The sequence below is a fragment of the Cornus florida genome, unplaced genomic scaffold (genome assembly GCF_030987335.1).
Source record: "Cornus florida cultivar Cherokee Brave unplaced genomic scaffold, ASM3098733v1 CherokeeBrave_3.0.0_Hap2_Chr11, whole genome shotgun sequence".
Taxonomy (NCBI): domain Eukaryota; kingdom Viridiplantae; phylum Streptophyta; class Magnoliopsida; order Cornales; family Cornaceae; genus Cornus; species Cornus florida.
This window is the reverse complement of record NW_026775581.1, coordinates 113727461-113751829: the sequence shown is the minus strand read 5'-3', so window position 1 is coordinate 113751829 and position 24369 is coordinate 113727461. Positions and strand designations below refer to the sequence as shown.

Genomic DNA, 24369 nt, shown 5'->3' with positions numbered 1-24369 from the left:
CTGATTGTCCCAGGAGGATCTAATGTGGCAGAATCGGCTATTCCATCTGATGTTCCTTTGGCTCAGATGTTCGAGGCCATCATACGGAGAATTGATGGCGTGGGAGAAGTAACTCATAAAGTATTTGCCCAAATGGGATAGATGAACCAGAAAATGGAAGCGATGATGGTTCAAATATTGGCTACCCAAGGTCATCATGATCAAGCTGAAAACTCGGCAGCTCATGAATCAATTTTTCAACGTATTTCTTTACCGTTGATAAACATTTCTCAATGGCCACAGACAATAACGGCAGGGCCTAGCCAACCAACTGTAACTGCTAGTTTACCCGGTGGCAATCCGCCGATAATACCGGAAATACATTGATGCCGATTATTCCAATATATCAACCACCGGTACTACGTCAGCAAAATCAGAATCAGCAACACTTGCAAGCATTGCCGATTTTGCCTCAGAAAACCCCAAGAGCCAGGGGCCAATCAGAATCAATTGAGAAATAACCAACCTGCACTACCAGCAGCTGCCGGGGGGCATGTGATCGCTAGCCACCAACAAAATTTAGTTGATCCATACACTCCATTTCAGCCTGCCGATTATAGTGAGGTCATGCTTGCCGATCAATGGACTTTTGGGCATGATGCAGTCCTGTCGATGGAGCTAAATGTAAAATTGGCAAATGTTATTCTATAACATATCTCAACTCCTGTCGATTATAGTGAGGTCATGTTTGCCGAAATAGAATACTTAGGTGAAATACAGTAAGCTGCATTTGATCTCATGGTTCACAAGAAGAAAGTGGTGAGAGTTTTTTTATAATAGGGTGAAATTTAAGTCCTTTGCTGAAGAAGATATGGTTTGGAGGCTGGGGTGGTTTCATTTTAGCCTTTTTACTGTCAAGTGTCGGAAGAAATGATCTGCTGATTTTAGCAGAGGCTTATAGATTTGGTTAGTTATCTATTTTGTTTTTTTATCTTTTGTTCTGTTATCTTATGAATAATGGGTTACCAACAGGCCTGTGGCCTAGCGGTTCAAGGCTCCTAGTTCCCAAAGGGAGGTTAGGGGTTTGAACCTCAGTCGAGGCAGTGTGTGTGAGTCTAACGACTCCAACTAAAAAAAAATAAAATAAAATAAAATAATGGGTTGGAGACAGTCAGTTTTAATTTTGGAAACTGGAGCTATAATGGCAATTTCTGGGCACTATATGGAGTGAGTAACCTGAAGGGGTGCTAATTTAAATTTCAAATATCTTATCGACCAAAGACATTTAAAATTATGGGGCATTGTTGACACCCATTTTGGCAAAATGATTGGACAATGATGTGGAGGATATTTGACACGTGGAATAAATTGTGTGAAGCTGCATGCAAAAGTGGTATGGATAGAGATATTCAAATAAATTGTTAGATAAGGCCAATGGTTATCTTTGAGGTAGTTTAAATTGGATATGTAGTTGGTTATTTTATAGTGTCATGATGTAATTAGAGTGCTTAAGTGTAGGAGTTGTTAGGTTACGTTCTTCTTTAAATAAATGTAGAAGCATTCTTTGTAAGAGGTCCAACATCCTCAGAATCTTAGTTTGATATATTTTTGCTTTCTCAAGCTTTCCCTCTCTAATTTTACTTTCTTTATTTAGCAATCTTGTTATTCTCAATCTTTCTCCTTCTTAATCTTCTTATTCTCTGTCTATCTCTTCCTGTCTCTATCTATCTCTACTTCTCTTCCTCTATTCTATTCTATTCTCATATTCAGTACAATTCATTCACTATTAAAAGTCCTTTTCGTTAAGACAGTTTTGAACCTACATGAGAGTTTGATGTTCTCTCTCATACAATCGTCTGAAATATAATTTTCTTGCAAAAGAGACTCAGTTTGACCCGATCCTTTCACATTCGAACCACATTGCTGGTTCTGGCACGTCCGCACACATAAATTTCTGAATCGGCTTTAGCTAGCCGATTTTAGGGTCAACAGCCCCAAAATTTGAAACTTACAAAGAATGAGCCTAGCAATATACTACTTATTGCTGTTTGGGATGAGATTCTTAATATAGCTTTTAAATTGAAAAAGCCTTTTGAAAAGTCAATCTGAATAGGCTCTTAACTGGGACTGGGTTGATGCCAACTAGGAAGCACGGAGACGCCAAAATGGACGAAGAATCCGTGTCTGACACGTGTCGGACACGAACACACCCCGACACGTGTCGAACACACCAAAAAACGTGTATGGAATTTTTTTATTTTTTTTAATTTTCGGACACGGCACAGACACTCCGCGGTCACACGTGTCTGGAAATTTTTTTATTTTTTTTTAAATTTTTTTTAATGCTGATATGTTCTGTTTTTTGTTTTGTACTACTCTTTTGATATTGTAAATGGTAAAAGTCCTAGGTCAAATGATGAATGGGAATAGATGATAGTACACTGACTTGTTTTTGTATCTTTTTTTGGGACTATCCTTTAGGTTTTTGTGAATGTTAAGTACTAACAGTAAAGTTCTGAATGTTAATAATCCTTTATGTCTATGCTTTTGTATTTAGAGTAAAGTTACAATGATGATTAAATGATACTAGTTATTATTCTAATGTCTTGTTTTTTTATTTAGTTTTATAACTATGCAACATTGTTCTTTTATAGTTTATTAGTTATGAGATATGAGATATGAGTCATGAGTTATGATTTGTGTTTTTTTTTCATTGTGAGGTTGATGAAAAATAATAACACTCAGTCATTTTTAAAGTACTACATCATATATATATATATATATATATATATATATATATATATTATTTACCGTGTCCCCACCGTGTCTGTGTCCTAATTTTTTTGGATTTGTCCGTGTCACCGTGTTCATGTCTTATCCGTGTCCGTATCCTTGCTTCTTAGGATGCCAAACAGATTGAAAAGACAAAAATCTTTTGTATCTGCACCGTAGATGTTAAATCACTCAAATAAATAAGCCTAGACAACTCCATACCATTATAGAGAATTTACGTCTATAAATATTCGTGCAAGTATCACTACTCAATTTTTAAATAAGCTTAATGGCATTTCATATACAAAATAATGAAATGGACATCAAAATTTTCGTAGAGCAAAATTAAAAAAGAAAAAAGCCTTACAGTGATGGGAGAGCCAGTGTTGAGCACTCTCTGTCCACGAGCAAGCCCTTCGGTCCCGGCCATGCCAATGGTCCTCACCATGCTCTCACCCAAATGCTGAGCCACTTCCAGCACCACTCTTATCGAATTATCCAGAACCTCCAGAGCTGTTAAGATCGGAGGTAACCCCTCATCGAACCTCACATCGACCACGGCACCGATCACCCGACACACGCGGCCGATTGCACCGGCAACCGTGAACTCGTCCGTAATCTTCCCACTCGGTCCACCGGGCTTTGTCCTCGGAGGAGACGGAGATAACGCCGGAGCGGCAGCGGAGGTGGCGTAATTGACGGCACGGGTGAGGAGGAATCCCATTGGAGAAGGGCGAGAGATGGGAGATGGGGAAGGAGATCTAGGATTTGTGGCTTTGGAGAGAGAACGGCGTAGGGAGGAGGATCGGAGGAGAGAAGATAGGATAAGACATTTTTGGGGTTTATTTGAATATTTTTTGATCCGGTGGTTTGTTGAAGGGTTGTGGATCAGAAGATGAAACGACTCTCTTTCATTTGGTGAGAGAAGGTCGCCATTCTCTCCTCTCTTTTTCCCCCTAAGCTGATTGTTTTCAGGCTGGCGGAGTGAATAGTTGTGTCAAGTGTGATGCTGAGAATGAAAGTGATTTCAACGCAACTCTTCCACGAGGGAAAGGGTTGGAATTTGGAAACATGAAAAAGGAAATTCATTTTCTTTTATCATCCTATCTGCTATCTCATAAATTCTTTTGTTTCCTTTAATTATAAGTCAATTATCCTGTTATATTTCATTTTTAAAGACTCTTTTTAATTATTTTATCAAATGTTTATTTTTTTAGGAAATTGTATCTCATAATAAATTTAGTTGGCTCCATTATATTTAATTCTTACTAATAATTTATCCTCCGAAACTAGAAAGAAAAAAAAGAGTATAAAGTATCTTCTCTCTTCCCCCACCCCCTCCCCAAATTTTTTTTTTTCCTTTGCAATTTTCTTTTCTTTTTTTTCCCCTAAAGGAACCAAACAATTAATGCAATATCATCTTTGTTAGATACAGTTTCCATGCTTCTATCTTTTTCTTATATTTTTATTATTGAAATGCAGTTTGTGCAAAAGAAATCATGTTAACTTATGTTGCATCAAATCTAAAATTTAAATTTAGAATTGTACTAAATTTATTTTAATCTCAAATTCAAAATAGGGATTCGATACCATAAGAACAAGGAGGAGTCTCTAAAATTTGGTTCTCCAAATATATTCAACAAGAAAATCATACACCTCAATACAAGACCATCCAGCTTAATTATTAAATCAAAGCACATCAAAGCTGCTAAGATACTGCAAATAAAAGCTGAAAATGATCATGGCTTGTTGTTGGCCAAGGAACGCAAGTAGTTGAGACTAGTCTGGAAGTAATTGGCCAGTTTCTCTCTTGGTGGAAGGCATTCCTTAATGAGTGGAATTTGGATGAAGTTTTGAGCCCATTCATGGAGGAAAGGAAACTTCTCGGCCTCAAGTAGCTTCATGTTTCCGGCTTCTTCCATGATGCCGAGCCAAAGTGGCATCCAACCCACTACCAGGTCCATAAATCCTATCTCTTCTCCTCCAAAATACTTCTTCCCTTCAATCTGTTTCTCGAGAAATGCTAGTGATTCTTGTGCACACTGTATCGCCTTTTCTTTCTCTTCTCCTTCAGCCCTGCAAGCTCCCAATGCACCAAACACACACTAAACCCAAATAGAAAAACACAGATGTTAGACTTGTTAATGCTAAAACTAAGACTCATGCCACTGTAATTAATTAAGTTATGAAATGTAAATTCAAGTTTAGCAATATATCTTAATACCAGTACTGTTCCCAAAGAAATCCAAATCCAAGTTAGATGTTAGAACTAATGGCCAAAATCTGAATAAATACAAAATCAATCAAAACGTGTTTTGGATCAATTCATTTCATGTCGTGACACAACTAAACAAAGTCTTTTCCCAACTATTTTCGAGCAGGTTTCATTTCTACTGACTCTTTGGTATATATTTAAATGAATAATTGCATAGTTAATAAAAAGTTTTGAACTTCATGTTTCTAAAACTAAACAACAATAATAAAGGGTAGTTTGTCAAGGGCACTTTAATTTATACAAATTTTATCAGAATCCTAGATGAATATCCTCCATCCCCTTTCATGTTGGAATATAAAACTTACTGGTTTTCTGATGTGGGATCAAATCCAATCCATTTCATAGAAAAGGAAAAAAAAAAAAAAAAATTAGAAAAGTGAATCCAAATATCTACCTTCTCATCAGCAAACTTAGCCCAGAAACGAGCCATGGCTCTCTCATAAGGATCTTGAGGCAGCAAGGGGCTGTCCTTCCATGTCTCGTCGATGTATTCAAGGATGATGAGGGACTCAACAATTGGTTTGTCATCATGAACAAGCACTGGGACCTTCTTGTGAACGGGGTTGAGCTTGAGAAGAGTAGGACTCTTGTTTCTTAGATCTTCTTCAATGTACTCATACTCAACACCTTTTAGTTTCAGAGCCCATTCAACTCTGGTGCAGAACAGGCTTATAATAGCCCCAATCACCTTCACTTCTCCCATTCTAAGAAGATCTGCAAATCCAATATACTCGACTTCAACTCTCTAATAGTGTGATGCTGATATATATATATATATAAAGTGAACCTTACTTATATTATGTTTTTGTCTGTTTATAGTTTCTAGAAAATGGCTCTCTTTTAGTTTTGGAAAGTAAGTCTTTGGTGTGCTCCCAAATTCAATTAAAAATCATCTTTTGAATTGGTAAACAATTCAATAGGATGTGACATTTATGAGGCATCTAGTCAAAGAATGATAATAATAATAATAAATAAATAAATAATGAACACAATAGATTTAACTTGTAATTTTCTTATTAGTAATGAATAACTTGGTTTCAACTCCTTGTTTTATTTTATTTTATTTTGATGGTACTCAGCTGCTTTGATGCAATGAGTCTGCTATCAAACTCGACCCTGCATTCTTGGGTTTAAGAGCATCTTATCACTGTTACAGCAAAAAGTTGACTTTTTTGAGTTCGGTAATTTGGTATTATTGCATTAACTCGGGCTTCAACTCGCTTACTCAGTCTAGTTATTCCACAAGTCTGTACTCATCCTTGGATCTACAATTCTGAAATTTGGCAATCCTATTATTTTAGCTTTGATCGGATCAATAGTCCCTCGTATTATGGATCTGTAAAATATATTTGTTTATGTAAATTTGAGTTGCGACTTGTGACACTATAAAGATTAAATGATTTTTTTAGCATTCACTTGACTTTATAACAGTTTTGAATATATACAATACAACAACCTTGCCCATATAACCAAAAATCAAATATAAAGTAACTCAAAGACTAATCAACCTGACTAATTCAAGAAATACTCCAACTTCAAAAAATTCAAATTCAGGACCATATTATTAGATATTAGCACAGAAAATAACACTTGAAATTGACTATTTTATTTTATTTTTCGGTTGTCAACTATGGTTGGTTGGCTTTTGCCATCATTATTCAACTTATCCTACTTTTGTTTGTACTATCTTAAACAATCTGTAGACCATATCCATTTAGCCTTTTTTTTTTTTTTTTTTTTTTCTTCTTTTTTTTTTTTTTTTTTCTTCTTTTTTTTTTTTTTTTTTTTTTCATTATTATCAAATTGCAACCAATGGTGTTACAGCTTCTAGTAAGGTCCACAAATTCTCAGTGGTGTGATTTTCCATAGTTTCATTCTAGTTTAATACATTATTTAGAAAATGGCTTCTTGCTAAGTTTTAGTGTCTTCTTTGGAGGGGAGACAAAAGGAAGCAGTTTTCATTTTTTTTTATAGGTAAAATAAATATATTTTTATTTTTATTTTTCCGTATTTGACAAAGGTATAAGTCAAGATTGAGATCGAGTTCTTCGGGTGAGGCATTTAAAATAACTTATCGAAAATTAATGGGTATGTTATTTTTGTTAGGTTTTAATATATTTTTTTTCTTCGTAAATATTTTAAAATAAACAAAAACTAAAAAATAAAAACTATATATATTTTTTCTAAAAAATATTTCACATCCAAAAAAATGTTGCCTTTAATGTTCTTGGTTTGGTGGATCTCAATATATTCAGATCCATACTTTGGTCCTCTACTTCTCTTGGAAAATTACGAAACAATACTTCTGTTACATAACAGAACACAAGGCATTATTCATTAAGAATTTTAGCATTGGGCTCGGGCGCTCCAGAGGTCTGAACCCTTTAAGCCAAGGGAACATCGTCTAGGTCAAACCCTTCACCCCTCTCTGATAGGGGACTTTCCTCTCTCCCTCGCCAGGGCAGAGTTAGAGGGTTGTCAGACCCAAAAGCTGGGGCAGGAGGAGCACTGGGAGTACCCCTCTTCCTTCCAAACGAAGGGATCTTTAGTTCATCCATACAAATCCCTAAAAATGAGATATTGCTGAGAGCTCCTAGAGTGACTAACCCTAAAGACAAAGGGACGTTATTCCATACTTGCTCCTCCAAAATACGGAGTCTAGCCTTGCAAACGCCATAACCCAAGTCGTCATATGGGATTTTCAAATAGTAGCAAAGGAAAGAACAATAACGAGGAAGACAAACTTTACATTTACACCCGATCTTATGTTTTTTATACTTAGTATACAGGGAGACCGAACAGTTGCCAAAGGCGGTTGGGATGGGGAAGTTTTTGGAAGTAAAAGCTTGCCAGGCCCCTCTGACCCCTATGAGTCCTTTCTTCTAACCCTTCTTAGAGTCAGGGTTATCAGAGTAGATCGACCGTCCGGCAAGAGGGAAGAAATAATAATACATGTCATTCTGCTTGATCTTACAGACCCTATAGCAAAAGAGAAGATCCAAAAGGTCAAGCTCTAGGTTCTTATCATTGTTTAAGACCAGAAAGATCGACATGATCCTAAAGAAATTAGGGTTCACTTACAGAAGGGATAGATTTAGTTTGTTAAGGACAAACTGAAAGAAGAGGTACAGAGGAAATCTAATTACATTTAGATGAAATGTGAAAAAGAGGATCTCCCCTTGCAGGAGACCCTTACCAGTTCTCATATTTAAATTCCTAGGGCAACATCTAATGAAAACGTCGCCGGAGAACTCATAACGGGCACAGACGAAGTCTAAGTCACGAGACATGACGACGGCAAGAAGAACCCTTGAGTATAAAAAGAAAATAAGAAAGGAATTTCTAGAAACAATAGGGGATCGAAACTAACCTTAAGGAGTGGAGTCAACAAAGTCACTATAGAGAGTTGAGGATGAGGAATCTCTAAGAAAAGTTCATTGGAGAAGACTTCCTTATTGCCAGAGAAAAGTGAAAAGATGGAATGCCTGAAGAGAATATAGAGAAGACAGAAGAGAACCTTTGTAATACCCCTAATTTTAAAAAGGATATTCCTGGTATTTAATGGTATTTAATTTATTATTTAAGTACATTTTATTTGATTATGTGTCATTATTTTTTTTTATTAGGTGCTTAATTGTTTTCTTTTGTGGTGATTTAATTTATTTCTTTTGTGGTGATTTAATTTATTTAAATGATATTTATTTTTAGTTATTTGATTGGAATTACTTGTTAGTATTTTAATTATTTAATTGGCATTAATGGTTTAAGTGTAATTGGTTTAATTATTCTATGTGTGTCTTATTTTATGTGTGTCTTATTTGGTTTAATTGGGTTTACTAATTATTATTTTGTTCAATTAGATTATTTGTTAAGTATTTAATGGTGAATAAGGTAATTAGGTAAATACATCTAACTAGGGTTTTAATTACAGTATAAATTAGGGTTTTATATTATAGCCGTCGTAGGTTTCTACGTTAATTGGATGGGCCGGTTAGGATTGTGAGTTGGACTTAAATGAACCTAGGGTTTAGGAAAACTCTATGAGTATAAGGTAGACGTCTATGTAGGGTTTTTTTTTTAAACAAAGCACACGTTTTGTGGAAGTGGAGAAGGAAAAACGCAGTTTTTCACATTCTGCCAAGGTTTAATCAAAGCTCCGATCCCGCTTCGTTCGTGGTCCGATCGAGCTGAAATTTGGAGGATAGGTTCATGACTCAATGTCGCACAATCTGAAAGGTGGAGATCAGATTTTGAGTTCGAGAATAGTGTTTTGTACCCGTGAACAGTAACCAGGTTTTGGAACTTGCTGGGATTTTTTAAGAAGACGACGTTGAAACTTTGAACAAAAGTTTCTGAGGCAAGATTCTATCCTTACTCTTTCCCTTAGGCTTCATACTCTTTGCACTCTTAAATGATTTCAGGATTAATGAAGATTAAACCAAACTAAAATGATATCTGTTTGCTATGAAACTGGTAGTTACAGTAGTGTTGTATGCTTGTTCAACCTAGACTAAGCATGTTTGTGGATGCATTGTGGTTCTGTGGTTCACGTTTTTCCTTACCACTGCTAGTATAAATTATTGGAAGGATGGGTCTAGATGATAGCTATCTTAACTTCTGTAATAGCAACTGTTGGGACTTAAATGCTAGGAGGATTTGAGTTTAACACTAGATCGATTTTGTGGAACACTATAATTTGAGCATATCTACATACATACTGTGAATATTGTTTTGATGCTTACATTATCACAGTTAGTATCAACTGCGGAGGTTAGGATTTTGTGATACATACCCTACATATCTGTATGTCATTTGTAAGGTGTTAAATGGAAGTTTTAATTAATTTTGTCTTTATATCAGACTAAAGGGAACAACTTAAATTGGGCATGTATATGTTGTTGTTGTGACCCTGTTTATCAATGCTTATTTTATCACTGCTAACATTGAATGTTGGATGTTGGAATTTAGTTGATATATACTTGATTTATTGGTATTATTGACTACTGGAGGATTGGAAAGTAGACACCGGTATGGGACGGTAGCATACTAAGGATGGGTTTGGTTTTTAAAACAATACTATTACCCACCTACTTGGAATAAGGATGGGATTAACTAAAAGTTAAGTCCCGTGGATTTGTATTGTCATGGCAACTACTTGTTGAGCGGCAATACCAGGGATTTTGGATGGATTTTATATATGTACTGTTATGTTGCCTCGGTATGAGCTTGAGCCTCAGGACCGATGGCCAGGGAGCGTATATGCATCGGGATGTGTAGCTGGCTACGATGGTTGGAGATGTACCCTGTTTAGGTATAGGTGCATATGCCCACTTCGTGTGCGTTTTAGCATGTTACCTCTATTCAGGTTGAGACCGGCCTGTAGTCCAGTGAGAGTCCTTTAGTGTGACTATATATATATATTTACGGACTATTAGCTATTGTTGAATTGTTTAGGATGTACATGCGTATCGGGCCTCTGTTTGGATTGTAGTAGTATAGAACTTACGCGTGGGCCTGACCCACTTCTATTTTTCAGGTACACGACGGTTCCAGGCTTAGACGTATTCGTGCTGAGCAGAGGTCTCTATTCACTCTTCCGACGATGTAGGGCTCTCTCTATAGTTTTATTTCTGGACGTTTATTACAGTGGTTCTATCTTCCGTTTGGATGTTTAATAGGGGTCCACTAGAGATGGATTCCCAAGTTGTAAACTGATGGAGTTTTGGAGTTTGGGTTTGATGGATTTTAATAATTATAACATTTTGCGGATTCTATTTTTAGTTCCTTCCAGCTTTAATTTCATTTCTTAATTTATTTTGTATTCCGTGTTCATTATAAAATATTAATTGTTTGATATTCCCTCGGGTTTGGGCCTGGGCCTGATCAACCCGTGTCTCGGATCCGAGGGGTTACAGTTGGTATCAGAGCACTCCAGGTTCAAGTGTCTCTAGGATGTTTTCATATTAAGTCTTCCGCGTAGCGTTTTCCCTTGAATATAGCTTAAGTTAGGATTCATTGTATTCCTTATGGTTCGTATAGAAAGGGTACTGACGTCTGTCTTTTCGTGTTAACAGATGGTTAACGCTAGAAATGGACAGAACATGCAAGGAACTAGGAAGGAAAAGAGAACGGCACGTAGGCAACAATATCTCCTACGGCGTCAGCAAATGGAGGAAAAGCAGCAAAGGCTTGGGTTTCAAGATGACATGGATCAGTTTCAGGAGGAACAGGAGAATGTTCAACAGACTCTGGACCAGGTCAGAGATCCAGAGATTCCTCCTCACCTCAATGACCTCATTGCTCGGGCTATAGAGGCTGGGGTAACAGCTGCACTTCGGAATCAGCCTCAGGTACAGCCGGCACCTGTACCAGCACCAGTGGTTTAGACGGATTCTTGGGGAAAGGCTAAGAGTTCTTTCACAAAGGGGAGTCCACCTGTGTTCTCAGGCTCAAACGATGCGAGAGCAGCTCACCAGTGGAAACAGGACATTGAGCGTTATCTTCGTTTGGTTCAGTGCACGGAGGTTCAGAAGCAGATGCTTGCTACTTTCAAGCTAGTTGGGGATGCACTACAGTGGTGGGAGTCAGTTACCACCCCAGAGGAGAGGATGACATTGTCTTATGATGAGTTCAGTGCTTACTTTGATGAGAAATATTTTCCCTATGCAGTCAGGGCAGCGATGAAGACCGAGTTTCTAAGTCTGCAGCAGGGAAACATGACAGTGGCGGAGTATGAGCAGCAGTTCACACGCTTGTCTCTCTTTAGGTGGATACAGAGGAGAAGAAGCACAATAGTTTTGTCAAGGGACTGATGTGGTCTATCAAGAGAGCTAGTACAGGTAGTCCAGCCTATACTACCTATGCTCAGGTGGTAGACGCCGCTCTACAACAGTATCAGTTGACTGTGGACATCAGACAGGCTCGTGGTGAGAAGCGGGGAGATAAAGACTCTACTAATCAGTCAGTTGAAAAGGGGAATGGCAATGGTCCCCGGTAGAATGACAAAGGCAAGTTCCAAGGACAACAGCCTTGGAAGAAGCACAAAGGTGGTTCAGATGCTCACCGGAATGGGGCACCTATTCAGAGGCAACAGAATGGGGGACCACAGGCAGGACAGGGTCAGCCACAGGCTAACCGACAGAGGAGGCCATTTGGTACTTTTCAGGGTAGTTGTTACACTTGTAGAGAGTATAGTCATACCACCAGGCAGTGTCCTAAAACAGGACAAGGACAGAGACATAAACAGTATGTGCAGCAGGGACAGAGGGCGACAATGCCTCTACCAGCTCCACAGGTTCCACAGATTCAGAGACAGACACATCTGGCTTTACCGGCACCGCCGCAGACTCAGGGACAGACACCACAGCAGTTACACTATGGCAGGGTGTATAACCCCATGCCACAGGATGTTCAGGCACCTCAGACTATTGAGGGTAAGTTTCTTATTCATGGTTTGCATGGACGTGTTTTATTTGATATGGGTGCTACACACTCATTTGTAGCTAGGACTTTTGTTGCTTTGTCTGGGATGAGGACGAGGGTATGCACTAGACCTCAGGGTATTTCTACACCATTGGGTGATACAGCTATTATACATGAGAGTGATGGGCCTGTGACACTAGATATTGGCAGACTCAGATTCTAGCCAATCTATTGGTCCTGGACATGCACACTTATGATGTGATACTTGGGATGGATTGGTTGTCTCACTACCATGCCCAAGTTGTTTGTTTTGATAGATCTATTATTTTTACCATACCTGGTCAAGATATGTATGTAGTAGCTATGCCACGTTCTAAAGGGGGCGGTAGCACCTATTTGTTCCATGTGGAGGAGGAAAATGAGGAGGGGATTACTGTGTCATTGGATAACATACCGATTGTACAGGATTTTCCGGATGTATTTCAGGAGATTCCAGGGTTGCCACCTAGTCACGAGATCGATTTTGTAATAGACTTAGCTCCAGGTACTGCGCCTATTGCTAGGGCACCCTATAGGATGGCACCGGTAGAGATGAGAGAGCTGAGGGATCAGATTTAGCAGTTACTCAGCCAGGGTTTTATTTGTAGGAGTACGTCACCTTGGGGAGCACCGGTTCTGTTTGTAAAGAAGAAGGATGGTTCGCTTCGTCTGTGTATAGATTACAGGGAGTTGAACAAGGTTACGATTCGTAACAAGTATCCTTTGCCCAGGATTGATGACTTGTTTGATCAGTTAAAGGGAGCCACATATTTCTCCAAGATTGATCTGCGTTCTGGGTATCATCAGCTGAGGGTCAGGGAGCAGGATGTTCCTAAGACAGCATTTCTCACGCGATATGGTTCTTATGAGTTTCGAGTTATGCCGTTTGGGACGACTAATGCACTTGCAGTATTCATGGACTTAATGAATAGAGTCTTCCGGGCTTATTTGGATCAGTTTGTTATTGTCTTTATTGATGACATCTTGATCTATTCTCGGTCGGAGGACGATCATGCTAGACATCTTTGCATAATCTTGCAGACGCTTCGTGAGCACCAGTTATATGCCAAGTTCGAGAAGTGTGAATTTTGGCAGCGGGAGGTGAAATTTCTGGGTCACGTGGTGTCAGAAAAGGGGATAGCAATGGATCCGGCCAAGGTTTCAGCGGTGGTTGAGTGGGGACAGCCTACATCACCTACTGAGATTCGGAGTTTTCTCGGTCTGGCAGGATATTACAGGAGATTCATCCAGGGGTTTTCCAAGATAGCAGGACCACTCACTCATCTGACCAAGAAGGGTGTACAGTTCGTGTGGGATGAACACTGTCAGCGAGCTTTTGATGAGCTGAAAAGGAAGCTGACTTCTGCACCGGTTCTGGCTACTCCGCAGAGCGGGATAGAGTATCGTGTTTACACGGATGCTTCGTTGCAGGGTCTTGGATGTGTATTGATGCAGGAGGAGCGACCGATTTCTTATGAATCTCGGAAACTTAAGCCTCATGAGCTTAATTATCCAACACATGATTTGGAGTTGGCAGCAGTGGTCTTTGCCTTGTGTATTCGGAGGCATTATCTGTTGGGTGAGTCCTTCAGATTATTCAGTGATCACAAGAGTCTGCAGTACTTGTTCACTCAGCGGGAGCTAAATATGAGACAACGCAGGTGGTTGGAGTTTGTAAAAGACTATCATTTTTCTATATAGTACCATCCAGGGAAAGCGAATGTAGTGACGGATGCACTCAGTCGCCGACCTATTGGTAGTCTTTCTGCTCTATTCACTACTGAGTGGAATGCTTTAAAGAGTGTGGATGAGTTATCGGATGCTTTTATGGCTTGCATGGTGGTTACACCTTCCATCATTCGCAAGGTTTTACAAGCACAACTCACCGATCAGCAGTGTGTCGACAAGGTCGCAGAGATAGCTTCCGGAGAGGTTCCATTCTACTATGTTGGGGCTGATGGAGGTTTAAGGTACAAGGGACGGTTAGTGGTACCTTCTGCTGATAATTTAAGGAAGGATGTGATGACTGAGACTCATCACTTTGAGTTCTCTGTTCATTCAGGAGGCGATAAGCTGTATCAAGATATGAAGCGGCAGTTTTGGTGGGCAGGTATGGAGAGGGACATTGCTCTTTTTGTTTCTCAATGTAGTACTTGTCAGATGGTTAAGATTGATCATCAAAGGCCGCCAGGAGCTCTACAGCCACTACCAATTTCGGAGTGAAAATGGGAGAACATATCTATGAATTTTGTGGAAGGGTTGCCAAATTCTTTCAAGGGGCATAATTCCATATGGGTCATTGTGGATAGGTTGACCAAGTCAGCTCATTTCTTGCCTATTTGCACTGACTACACTTCGGAGCAGTTGGGGAGGCTTTACATTTCAGAGATTGTGAAGCTACATGGCATTCCATTGTCTATTATATTGGACAGGGATTCGAGCTTTGTTTCTGGATTTTGGAAGAGTTTTCAGCAGGCTTTAGGTACAGAGTTACACCTTAGTACTGCTTATCATCCTTAGACTGACGGACAGACTGAGAGGGTGAATCAGATTATGGAAGATATGCTTCGGTCGTGTGTTCTGGATTTCAAGGGCCACTGGGAGGAATATTTGCCACTTGTGGAGTTTGCTTATAACAATAGTTTCCAGAAGACTATTGGTATGGCACCATTTGAGGCATTGTACGGTCGACCGTGTCGGTCACCTGTTTGTTGGATGGAGGTTGGAGAGAATCGATTCTTAGGTCCTGAGTTCATCAAGGATACCTCTGAAAAGATTGCTCCTATTCGAGATCACATGCGTACTGCCCAAAGTAGGTAGAAGAGCTATGTTGATCGTCGTACTCGGGCTTTGGAGTTTCAGGTTGGGGATCAGGTTCTACTCAAAGTGTCTCCTATGAAGGGTGTTATGCGCTTTGGGAAGAAAGGGAAGTTGTCACCGCGATTTATTGGTCCATTCATGATTACGGATCGCATTGGAGCTGTTGCTTATCGGTTGGCACTTCCGGATACTTTGGATCGCGTCCACAACGTGTTTCATGTTTCCATGTTGCGAAAATTTCTTCGAGATGAGGATCGGTATCAGCATATCGATGTTGGGGAGATTGCGTTGCAGCCGGATGCAACTTATTTAAAGCCACCGTGTCGTATTGTCGATCGACGAGATCAGATTCTTCGTAATAAGGTTATTCCTTTGGTTCGTGTTCAGTGGAGTCATCACAATGAGTCTGAGTCCACTTGAGAACGAGATGATGTCATTCGCTCACGGTTTCCTAAAATATTGGAAGAAGGTAAGAGTGAATTCCGAGGACGGATTCCTTTTGTTAGGGGGGAAGAATGTAATACCCCTAATTTTAAAAAGGATATTCCTGGTATTTAATGGTATTTAATTTATTATTTAAGTACATTTTATTTGATTATGTGTCATTATTTTTTTTTATTAGGTGCTTAATTGTTTTCTTTTGTGGTGATTTAATTTATTTAAATGATATTTATTTTTAGTTATTTGATTAAAATTACTTGTTAGTGTTTTAATTATTTAATTGGCATTAATGGTTTAAGTGTAATTGGTTTAATTATTCTATAAGTGTCTTATTTTATGTGTGTCTTATTTGGTTTAATTGGGTTTACTAATTATTATTTTGTTCAATTAGATTATTTGTTAAGTATTTAATGGTGAATAGGGTAATTAGGTAAATACATCTAACTAGGGTTTTAATTACAGTATAAATTAGGGTTTTATATTATAGCCGTCGTAGGTTTCTACGTTAATTGGATGGGACGGTTAGGATTGTGAGTTGGACTTAAATGAACCTAGGGTTTAGGAAAACTCTATAAGTATAAGGTAGACGTCTGTGTAGGGTTTTTTTAAAAACAAAGCACACGTTTTGTGGAAGTGGAGAAGGAAAAACGCAGTTTTTCACATTCTGCCAAGGTTTGATCAAAGCTCCGATCCTGCTTCGTCCGTGGTCCGATTGAGCTAAATTTTGGAGGAGAGGTTCATGACTCAGTGACACACAATCTGAATGGTGGAGATCAGAGTTTGACCTCGGGAACAGTAATTCGTACTCGTGAACAGTAACTGGGTCGCACAGGTTTTTTTCCATTCTGCCCAAATTTCATCAAACGTCCGATCCCGCTTCGTCCGTGGTCCGATCGAGCTGAAATTTGGAGGATAGCTTCATGACTCAATGTCACACAATCTGAACGGTGGAGATTAGATTTTGAGTTCAGGAATAGTGTTTCGTACCCATGAACAGTAACCGGGTTTTGGAACTCGCCGGGATTTTTTAAGAAGACGACGTTGAAACTTTGAACAAAAGTTTCTGAGGCAAGATTCTATCCTTACTCTTTCCCTTAGGCTTCATACTCTTTGCACTTTTAAATGATTCCAGGATTAATGAAGATTAAACCAAACTAAAATGATATCTGTTTTGCTATGAAACTGGTAGTTACAGTAGTGTTGTATGCTTGTTCAACCTAGACTAAGCATGTTTGTGGATGCATTGTGGTTCTGTGGTTCACGTTTTTCCTTACCACTGCTAGTATAAATTATTGGAAGGATGGGTCTAGATGATAGCTATCTTAACTTCTGTAATAGCAATTGTTGGGACTTAAATAGTAGGAGGATTTGAGTTTAACACTAGATTGGTTTTGTGGAACACTATAATTTGAGCATGTCTACATACATACTGTGAATATTGTTTTGATGCTTACATTATCACAGTTAGTATCAACTGTGGAGGTTAGGATTTTGTGATACATACCCTACATATCTGTATGTCATTTGTAAGGTGTTAAATGGAAGTTTTAATTAATTTTGTCTTTATATCAGACTAAAGGGAACAACTTAAATTGGGCATGTATATGTTGTTGTTGTGACCCTGTTTATCAATGCTTATTTTATCACTGCTAACATTGAATGTTGGATGTTGGAATTTAGTTGATATATACTTGATTTATTGGTATTATTGACTACTGGAGGATTGGAAAGTAGGCACCGGTATGGGATGGTGGCATACTAAGGATGGGTTTGGTTTTTAAAACAATACTATTACCCACCTACTTGGAATAAGGATGGGATTAACTAAAAGTTAAGTCCCGTGGATTTGTATTGTCATGGCAACTACTTGTTGAGCGGCAATACTAGGGATTTTGGATGGATTTTATATATGTACTGTTATGGTACCTCGGTATGAGCTTGAGCCTCAAGACCGATGGCTAGGGAGCGTATATGCATCGGGATGTGTAGCTGGCTACGATGGTTGGAGGTGTTCCCTGTTCAGGTATAGGTACATATGCCCACTTCGTGTGCGTTTTAGCATGTTACCTCTATTCAAGTTGAGACCGGCCTGTAGTCCAGTGAGAGTCCTTTAGTGTGACTATATATATATATTTACGGACTATTAGCTATTGTTGAATTGTTTAGGATGTACATGCGTATCGGGCCTCTGTTTGGATTGTAGTAGTATAGAACTTGCACGTGGGCCTGACCCACTTCTATTTTTCAGGTACACGACAGTTCCAGGCTTAGACGTATTCGTGCTGAGCAGAGGTCTCTATTCACTCTTCCGACGATGTAAGGCTCTCTCTATAGTTTTATTTTTGAATGTTTATTACAGTTGTTCTATCTTCCGTTTGGATGTTTAATAGGGGTCCACTAGAGATGGATTCCCAAGTTGTAAACTGATGGAGTTTTGGAGTTTGGGTTTTGTAGATTTTAATAATTATAATATTTTGCGGATTGTATTTTTAGTTCCTTCCAGCTTTAATTTCATTTCTTAATTTATTTTGTATTCCGTGTTCATTATAAAATATTAATTGTTTGATATTCCCTCGGGTTTGGGCCTGGGCCTGATCAACCCGTGTCTCGGATCCAAGGGGTATCTCAACCTTAAAGGCACAGACCAAGGGTTTTAAAAAAAGTAGTCTCGTTAACCGAGGTGTCATAGCAATGATGAAGCTTCAGGTTCCCAAAGCATTGAGCTCTGCGCTGACCGTTTGCTTCTCCACTTTATCACATCAAACCGTCACATCATATTGCATCTCCTCGTTAATCTCACCCTAATTTATTAGGGAAAGACTAGCGTGCAGGTAAAGGTACCAAAGATAAACCGGGCCATATATGGTCCGGTCCACTATGCCTAGGGCTTGGAATGACCATTGGACCACTTACAGAACGGCCCGTCAAGCCCAAAGCTCTATTGAGCCACCTTCAGGCCCAATCTCTTCAGCGTTATGAAAGGGGCCCTCTATTCACTACGGCCCAAATAATGACCCATTGAAGATTCACCCAGGTTTGATAGTTTTAGGAAAAGTTTTAGGGCAAATGTACACTTCTATAAATAGAAAGTTAGAGAAATGGAAAGGGCAGTGTGAAGTGTAATAGATTACTTTCCTAATACAGTTAGCAATTTATTGCATCTTCAAATGGACATCAAAATTTTCATACAGCAAAACCTTAGAGGCATTTCATATACAAAATAATGAAATGGACATCAAAAGCAAAATTAAAAAAAGAAAAAAGCCTTACAGTGATGGGAGAGCCAGTGTTGAGCACTCTCTGTCCACGAACAAGCCCTTTGGTCCCGTCCACGGCAATGGTCCTCACCATGATCTCAACCAAATGCTGAGCCACTTCCAGTACCACTCTTATCGAATTATCCAGAACCTCCAGAGCTGTTAAAATCGGAGGTAACCCCTCATCGAACCTCACATCGACCACGGTACTGATCACCTTACACACGTGGCCGATCGTACCGACACCTGCAAACTCGTCCGTGATCTTCCTACTCAGTCCGTCAGGCTTCACCTGCCAGAGGTGAAGGAGATGACGCCGGAGCGGCGACGGAGGTGGCATAATTGACGGTGAGAGTAAGGAGGAAGCCCATTAGAGAACGGCGAAAGATGGGAAATGAGGAAGAAGATCTAGGATTTGTGGCTTTGGATAGAGAACGACGTAGGGAAAATGATCAGAGGAGAGAAGAGAGGAGCTTCCAAGAAGACATTTTAAGGGTTTATTTGAATATTTTTTGAGCTGATAAAAATGGGGGTGGTTTGCAGAAGGGTTATGGATCAGAAAATGTAACGACTCTCTTTCATTTGGTGAGAGAAGGTCGTCATTCTCTCATCTATTTCTATCTCTCTCTAAGCTGATTGTTTTCAGGCTGGCGAAGTGAATAGTTGTGTCAAGTGTGGGATCAGGATCACCTCAAGTTGCATAGTGCATCCATTTCCTCTAATTAGAATAAATGGCTGAGAAAGTGCCATATCAATTAAAAAAATTGGGTAACTAATTTTTCACCACCCTCGTATTCTAACTTTATATATATATAAAAAAGCTTTAAATGTTGTATTCTAACTTTATATATATATATAAAAGCTTTAAATGTTGTATTCTAACTTTAAATATTATTTCCAAAATACGCACCGGTGGGAATCAGAGTCAGAAGAGACTAAACAACTACACCAAGTCATAATTTCACCTTTAATTCAATTTCTCTCTCTAAAAGCTTCCATTAATGGACTCTCCAAGAACTCACAGCAACTTTTGATCTTCAAAGCTTCACTTTAAAACCCAAACACACTCCAAAACTGGCTTCCGAACAACAACCCATGTAATTTCACTAGAGTATTATGCAAAAATTGTTCATCTAAATCTCGATTTTAGGTCTGTTTCTTCTTATCTGATTACTCTTCCCAATTTAGTGTTTCTCCGATTAAAGTGAATGACTATCATCCAGTAGGATTATGTTGGGATATTACGTACAACTTATATTGACTTAAATTATAAACTGTTGGGATTTTATGTATTAGAGTCAATGAATATCATCCAGTAAAATTATATTGGGATGTTACATACAACTTATACTGACTTAAATTACAAACTGTTGGGATGTTATATACAAACAATCCATTAGGATAATGTTGGGATATTGCGTGCAACTTATATTGACTTAAATAACAAACTGCTTGGGATGCTATGCAATATGCAATACACAAATAATTAAACAAAAAAACCATGTTAGTCCAGATGTTGCTTTATTCCAATATTGTTGCTCTATTAATGTGGAATAAAATGATCTAGTATACGAAGAAAGGGAAGGAGAAATTTATGGAAATAAATGAATAGAGAAATAGATGTGTGATTCATTTTAGAAATAAATCAAAATATGTATAGAAACTAAGTAATTGAGAAATAGATGTGTGATTCTTTTTAAAACAAATCAATTAAAAATAATTATAAAACTCTCTCTTTCTCTATCTGAAACCTTTTAAATTCTTTAGCAATGACAAAGGGAGGAAAATGAGGAAAAAGAGAACTCTCAATGCAACAGCGGCAAAAAGGCAATGAAGATAGAGAGAGAAAAAGAGGAGAGATAAAGGGACCCAGTTGTATATAATATATCTATATACAGAAACTATATATAAATAAAATATATATTTTTAGCCTTTCATAATTTTTACTATTCATTAATTCAATTGGAGGAAATTGTTGCACTATGCAACTAGAGGTTATTCTCCACCGTCAAGTGTGACGCTGAAAGTACGAGTGATTTCAACGCAATTGTTCCACCAGGGTAAGGGTTGGAACTAGGAAAGATGAAAAAGGAAATTCATTTTCTTTTATCATCCTATCTGTTATCTCATAAATTCTTTTGTTTCCTTCAATTATAAGTCAATTATCCTGTTATATTTCATCTTTAAGGACTCTTTTTAATTATTATATCAAATGTTTATTTTTTCCGAAAATTGTATCTCATAATAAATTTAGTTGGCTCCTATATATATAATTCTTACTAATAATTTATCCTCCAAAACTAGAAAGAAAAAAGAATAAAGTATCTCCTTTCCCTTTTTTATTTTTTTATTTTCTTTTACAATTTTCTTGTCTTTTATTTATTTATTACTATGAGTGACTTAATATTGAAATTATGCAATGATAATTTCCTTCCTCTCTCTCTCTCTCTCTCTCTCTATATATATATATATATATATAGATATTTTCTAATGGAACCAAACAATTAATGCAACATCATCTTTTTTTAGATACACCTTCCACTCTTCTATCTTTTCCTAATTTTTTTATTATTGAAAAGCAGCTTGTGCAAATAAATCATGTTAACGTATATTGTATAGAATCGAAAATTTGAATTTAGAATTGTACTAAATTTTCTTTAATCTCAAATTCAAGGAATCTCCAAATTTTGGCTATTGCATATATTCTAATGGTACAATATTTTTGCTCTAAAAATATTAATATTTTATAAAATTTTAATAAATCTTTTTCTTTTAACTTTTTTCTAATGGCTACATTTATAACCGCTATATCAAACCAAAAAAAAAACTTTGAGAATTATTTTTTTTTTTTGTTTTTTTGAAAGGTAAATAATTTTTATAAAACCAAGAGCAGTACAAGGAGGATAGTTAGCCCAGGCTAACCAAACATTACAAGCCCAAAAGTATAAGGCACACCATAAAGGCAGCCTATACAAGAGCAACAGAAAATAAAAGTTGCCCAAAACTGGACATAACACCAAACAATGAACATGGAAACTGATTCTCGCCCTTCAAGATTTAATTGTTGCCTGGAGGCTTTGCCGGTGGTCGTATAACAGAGGCTGGAAGTTCCCACTCTTCAATGATACGTCTGAAACTTGGGGAATCTGAGAGTGAAGATGACAAGAGCTTCTGTCTGATTGTGTTTAAGACTAGCTACAGAAGTGCATTTTGGGATGAGAAGTTCTTCTTGAAAATTCTCCTATTACGCTCTATCCATATGTTGTAAACAAATGAGCTCAGGGCAAGCTTTGCCACTGAGTTGCTATGGAACCCTCTGTTGTTTCTCCAGTGGTGTGAAGCCCAAATGATGAGGGACTGCCATGAGTTGGGATGGATATGGAAACCACACCTTGATTGGATGAATGACTACAAGGGCTTTGTGTAGTCGCACTAGAAAAAAATATCGTTATAAGACTCTAATTAAGAATTGCGCAGTGAGCAAATGGTGGCATTAATGTGGGATGTGCCCCTTCGATTTAGTGTGGGTAGTTTCTGCTGTATGGTCATCCATAGGGTAGATGAGTGTTTAGGGATTGAGTTCTTGAACCAAACAAGGTGAGTCCATGGTGGACTTGGCGAGTGAAGATTTAAATGCTTAAGGGTTTGTGCTATTGAGAAAACTCCATTGGGAGAAGGGATCCACAACACTTTGTCTTGTTTATCTGGACATGGCAGTGTCAAGTTATTGGCTTGGAAAAGTTGAGGGATTAATGTGGTAATGGAATGAGGGAAATACCAATTGGAGTTTGATATAAATGAGCTTAGCTTTGTTTTTGTGTCAAAGCCAGCATCTCTGAGTTGCTGAGGATGGATGAGTTGATGAAGAGGTCCAAGGCTGCACCAGTTGTCAAACCAAAAATTGGTGATTAAACCATTACAAATTTCATGTTTGACAAGAGGTTTGATTGAACTTCTTAAGCTGATGAGCCTTCTCCAGCTCCAATAGCACTAACCTGGGATCTTGACCTCCCCAATGCTCCTCCCTTTAAGCAAGTATTGGTTGATCCATTTAACCCATAACATCTGTTTGGAATTGATGATGTGCCAGAACTACTTCAATACAGCAACTTCATTCCACATTTCTAGGTTTGGAATACCAAGACCTCCAGCGCTCTTAGGCAGACAGCATAGATCCCAAGCCACCTTTGAACCTGTTTTCTTGAGAGAGGGACCTGACCACAAGAAAAATCTAAATAGGCTATCCATTTCATGAATGATACTCATTGGCAAAATGAATTTTGAGCTCCAATAGAGTTGAGTAGAAAATAACATTGCTTGAATAAGTTGTAGCCTGCCAGCAAATAAGAGGTCTCTGCTAGTCCAGTGAGCAATCCTTTTGGTGATCTTCTCAATTAGGGATCTACAATCATTTGTTTTCAGTATGGTAGTGATCAGAGGCACACCTAAGTACCTTACAGGGAGTATCCCTTTTTCAAAGGCAATGAGAGAAAGGATACTGACTCTAAATCTTCATTAACATCTGATAAAAAACATTGGCTCTTGTTGTAGTTAATTTAAAGTTCAAAGAGTGTACAGAATGACTCAATAGTATGCTTAAGGGTTGCAATGGATGGCAAGCTTGCATGTGTGAAGAGCATAAGATCATCTGCAAAGATAAGGTGTGTGAGCTTCAGGTGCTTGCATCTCTAATGGAATTTAAATGGCATGGTAGATGTGGTTTTGTTCACCATTAATGAGAAGACTTGCATAACAATCACAAAAAAAAATGGTGACAAGGGGTCACCTTGCCTCAACCCCTTGACACTGTTAAAAAAACCATTAAATTCACCATTGATTGATATAATGAAAGAATGTGTGGTAACACAAGTATTGACCCAGCCGATGAACACCTGAGGGAATCCCATTAACATCATAGCTTGGAAGAGGAAATCCCAAGACACTGAGTCAAAGGCTCTTCTTAGGTTAATTTTTAGAGCACATCTTGGAGAAATTGTATGCCTATGATACCCATTCAAAAGCTCCTAAGCTAAGAGAATACCATTATCAATATGTCTTCCAAGGATAAAAGCTGATTGGGCTTGGTCTATGATTAGAGAGAGAGTAGGCTTGAGCTTGTTTGCTATAAGCTTGGATATACACTTGTAAATAGTTGAACAGCAGAAAATTGGCCTGAAGTCACTAATAGTTGAAGGGTTTGGAACCTTAAGGACAAGTGAAATATATGTATTGTTAACCTCTTTGAGCAGCTTCCTAGTAGAAAAGAATTGACTAATTGCCCTTGTAACATCATAACCTATTACTGCCCAGGACTTCTTGAAGAAATGAGGATTGAAACCATCAGGTCTTGGAGCCTTTTCACAG

The 24369-nt window shown here is 38.2% G+C and overlaps 2 protein-coding genes across 2 annotated transcripts; both read right to left on the bottom strand.

Annotated features, from left to right (window-relative positions):
- Positions 1–372: 372 nt before the first annotated feature.
- Positions 373–3475, bottom strand: LOC132281897 (ATP synthase subunit beta, mitochondrial-like). The gene is made up of 2 exons (XM_059783556.1): positions 3119–3475; positions 373–450 (listed from the first exon to the last, which is right to left on the bottom strand). Exons 1-2 carry the CDS (start codon positions 3473–3475, stop codon positions 373–375), a joined length of 435 nt encoding a protein of 144 aa, XP_059639539.1.
- An 881-nt stretch (positions 3476–4356) lies between these two features.
- LOC132286441 (probable glutathione S-transferase) lies at positions 4357–5830 on the bottom strand. The gene is made up of 2 exons (XM_059788777.1): positions 5421–5830; positions 4357–4856 (listed from the first exon to the last, which is right to left on the bottom strand). The coding sequence occupies exons 1-2, from the start codon at positions 5727–5729 to the stop codon at positions 4491–4493; spliced, it is 675 nt and encodes a 224-aa protein (XP_059644760.1). The 5' UTR covers positions 5730–5830; the 3' UTR covers positions 4357–4490.
- Between the last annotated feature and the right edge of the window lie 18539 nt (positions 5831–24369).

Coding starts and splice junctions, on each gene's coding strand:
- LOC132286441 (XM_059788777.1), bottom strand. CDS start 5,729: ATGGGAGAAGTGAAGGTGATTGGGGCTATTATAAGCCTGTTCTGCACC. Junction 4,857..5,420: donor CTAAGTTTGCTGATGAGAAG/GTAGATATTTGG, acceptor ATTTGGGTTTAG/TGTGTGTTTGGTGCATTGGG.
- LOC132281897 (XM_059783556.1), bottom strand. CDS start 3,475: ATGGGATTCCTCCTCACCCGTGCCGTCAATTACGCCACCTCCGCTGCC. Junction 451..3,118: donor ACACTGGCTCTCCCATCACT/GTAAGGCTTTTT, acceptor GGGTTTTCTGAG/GCAAAATCGGCAATGCTTGC.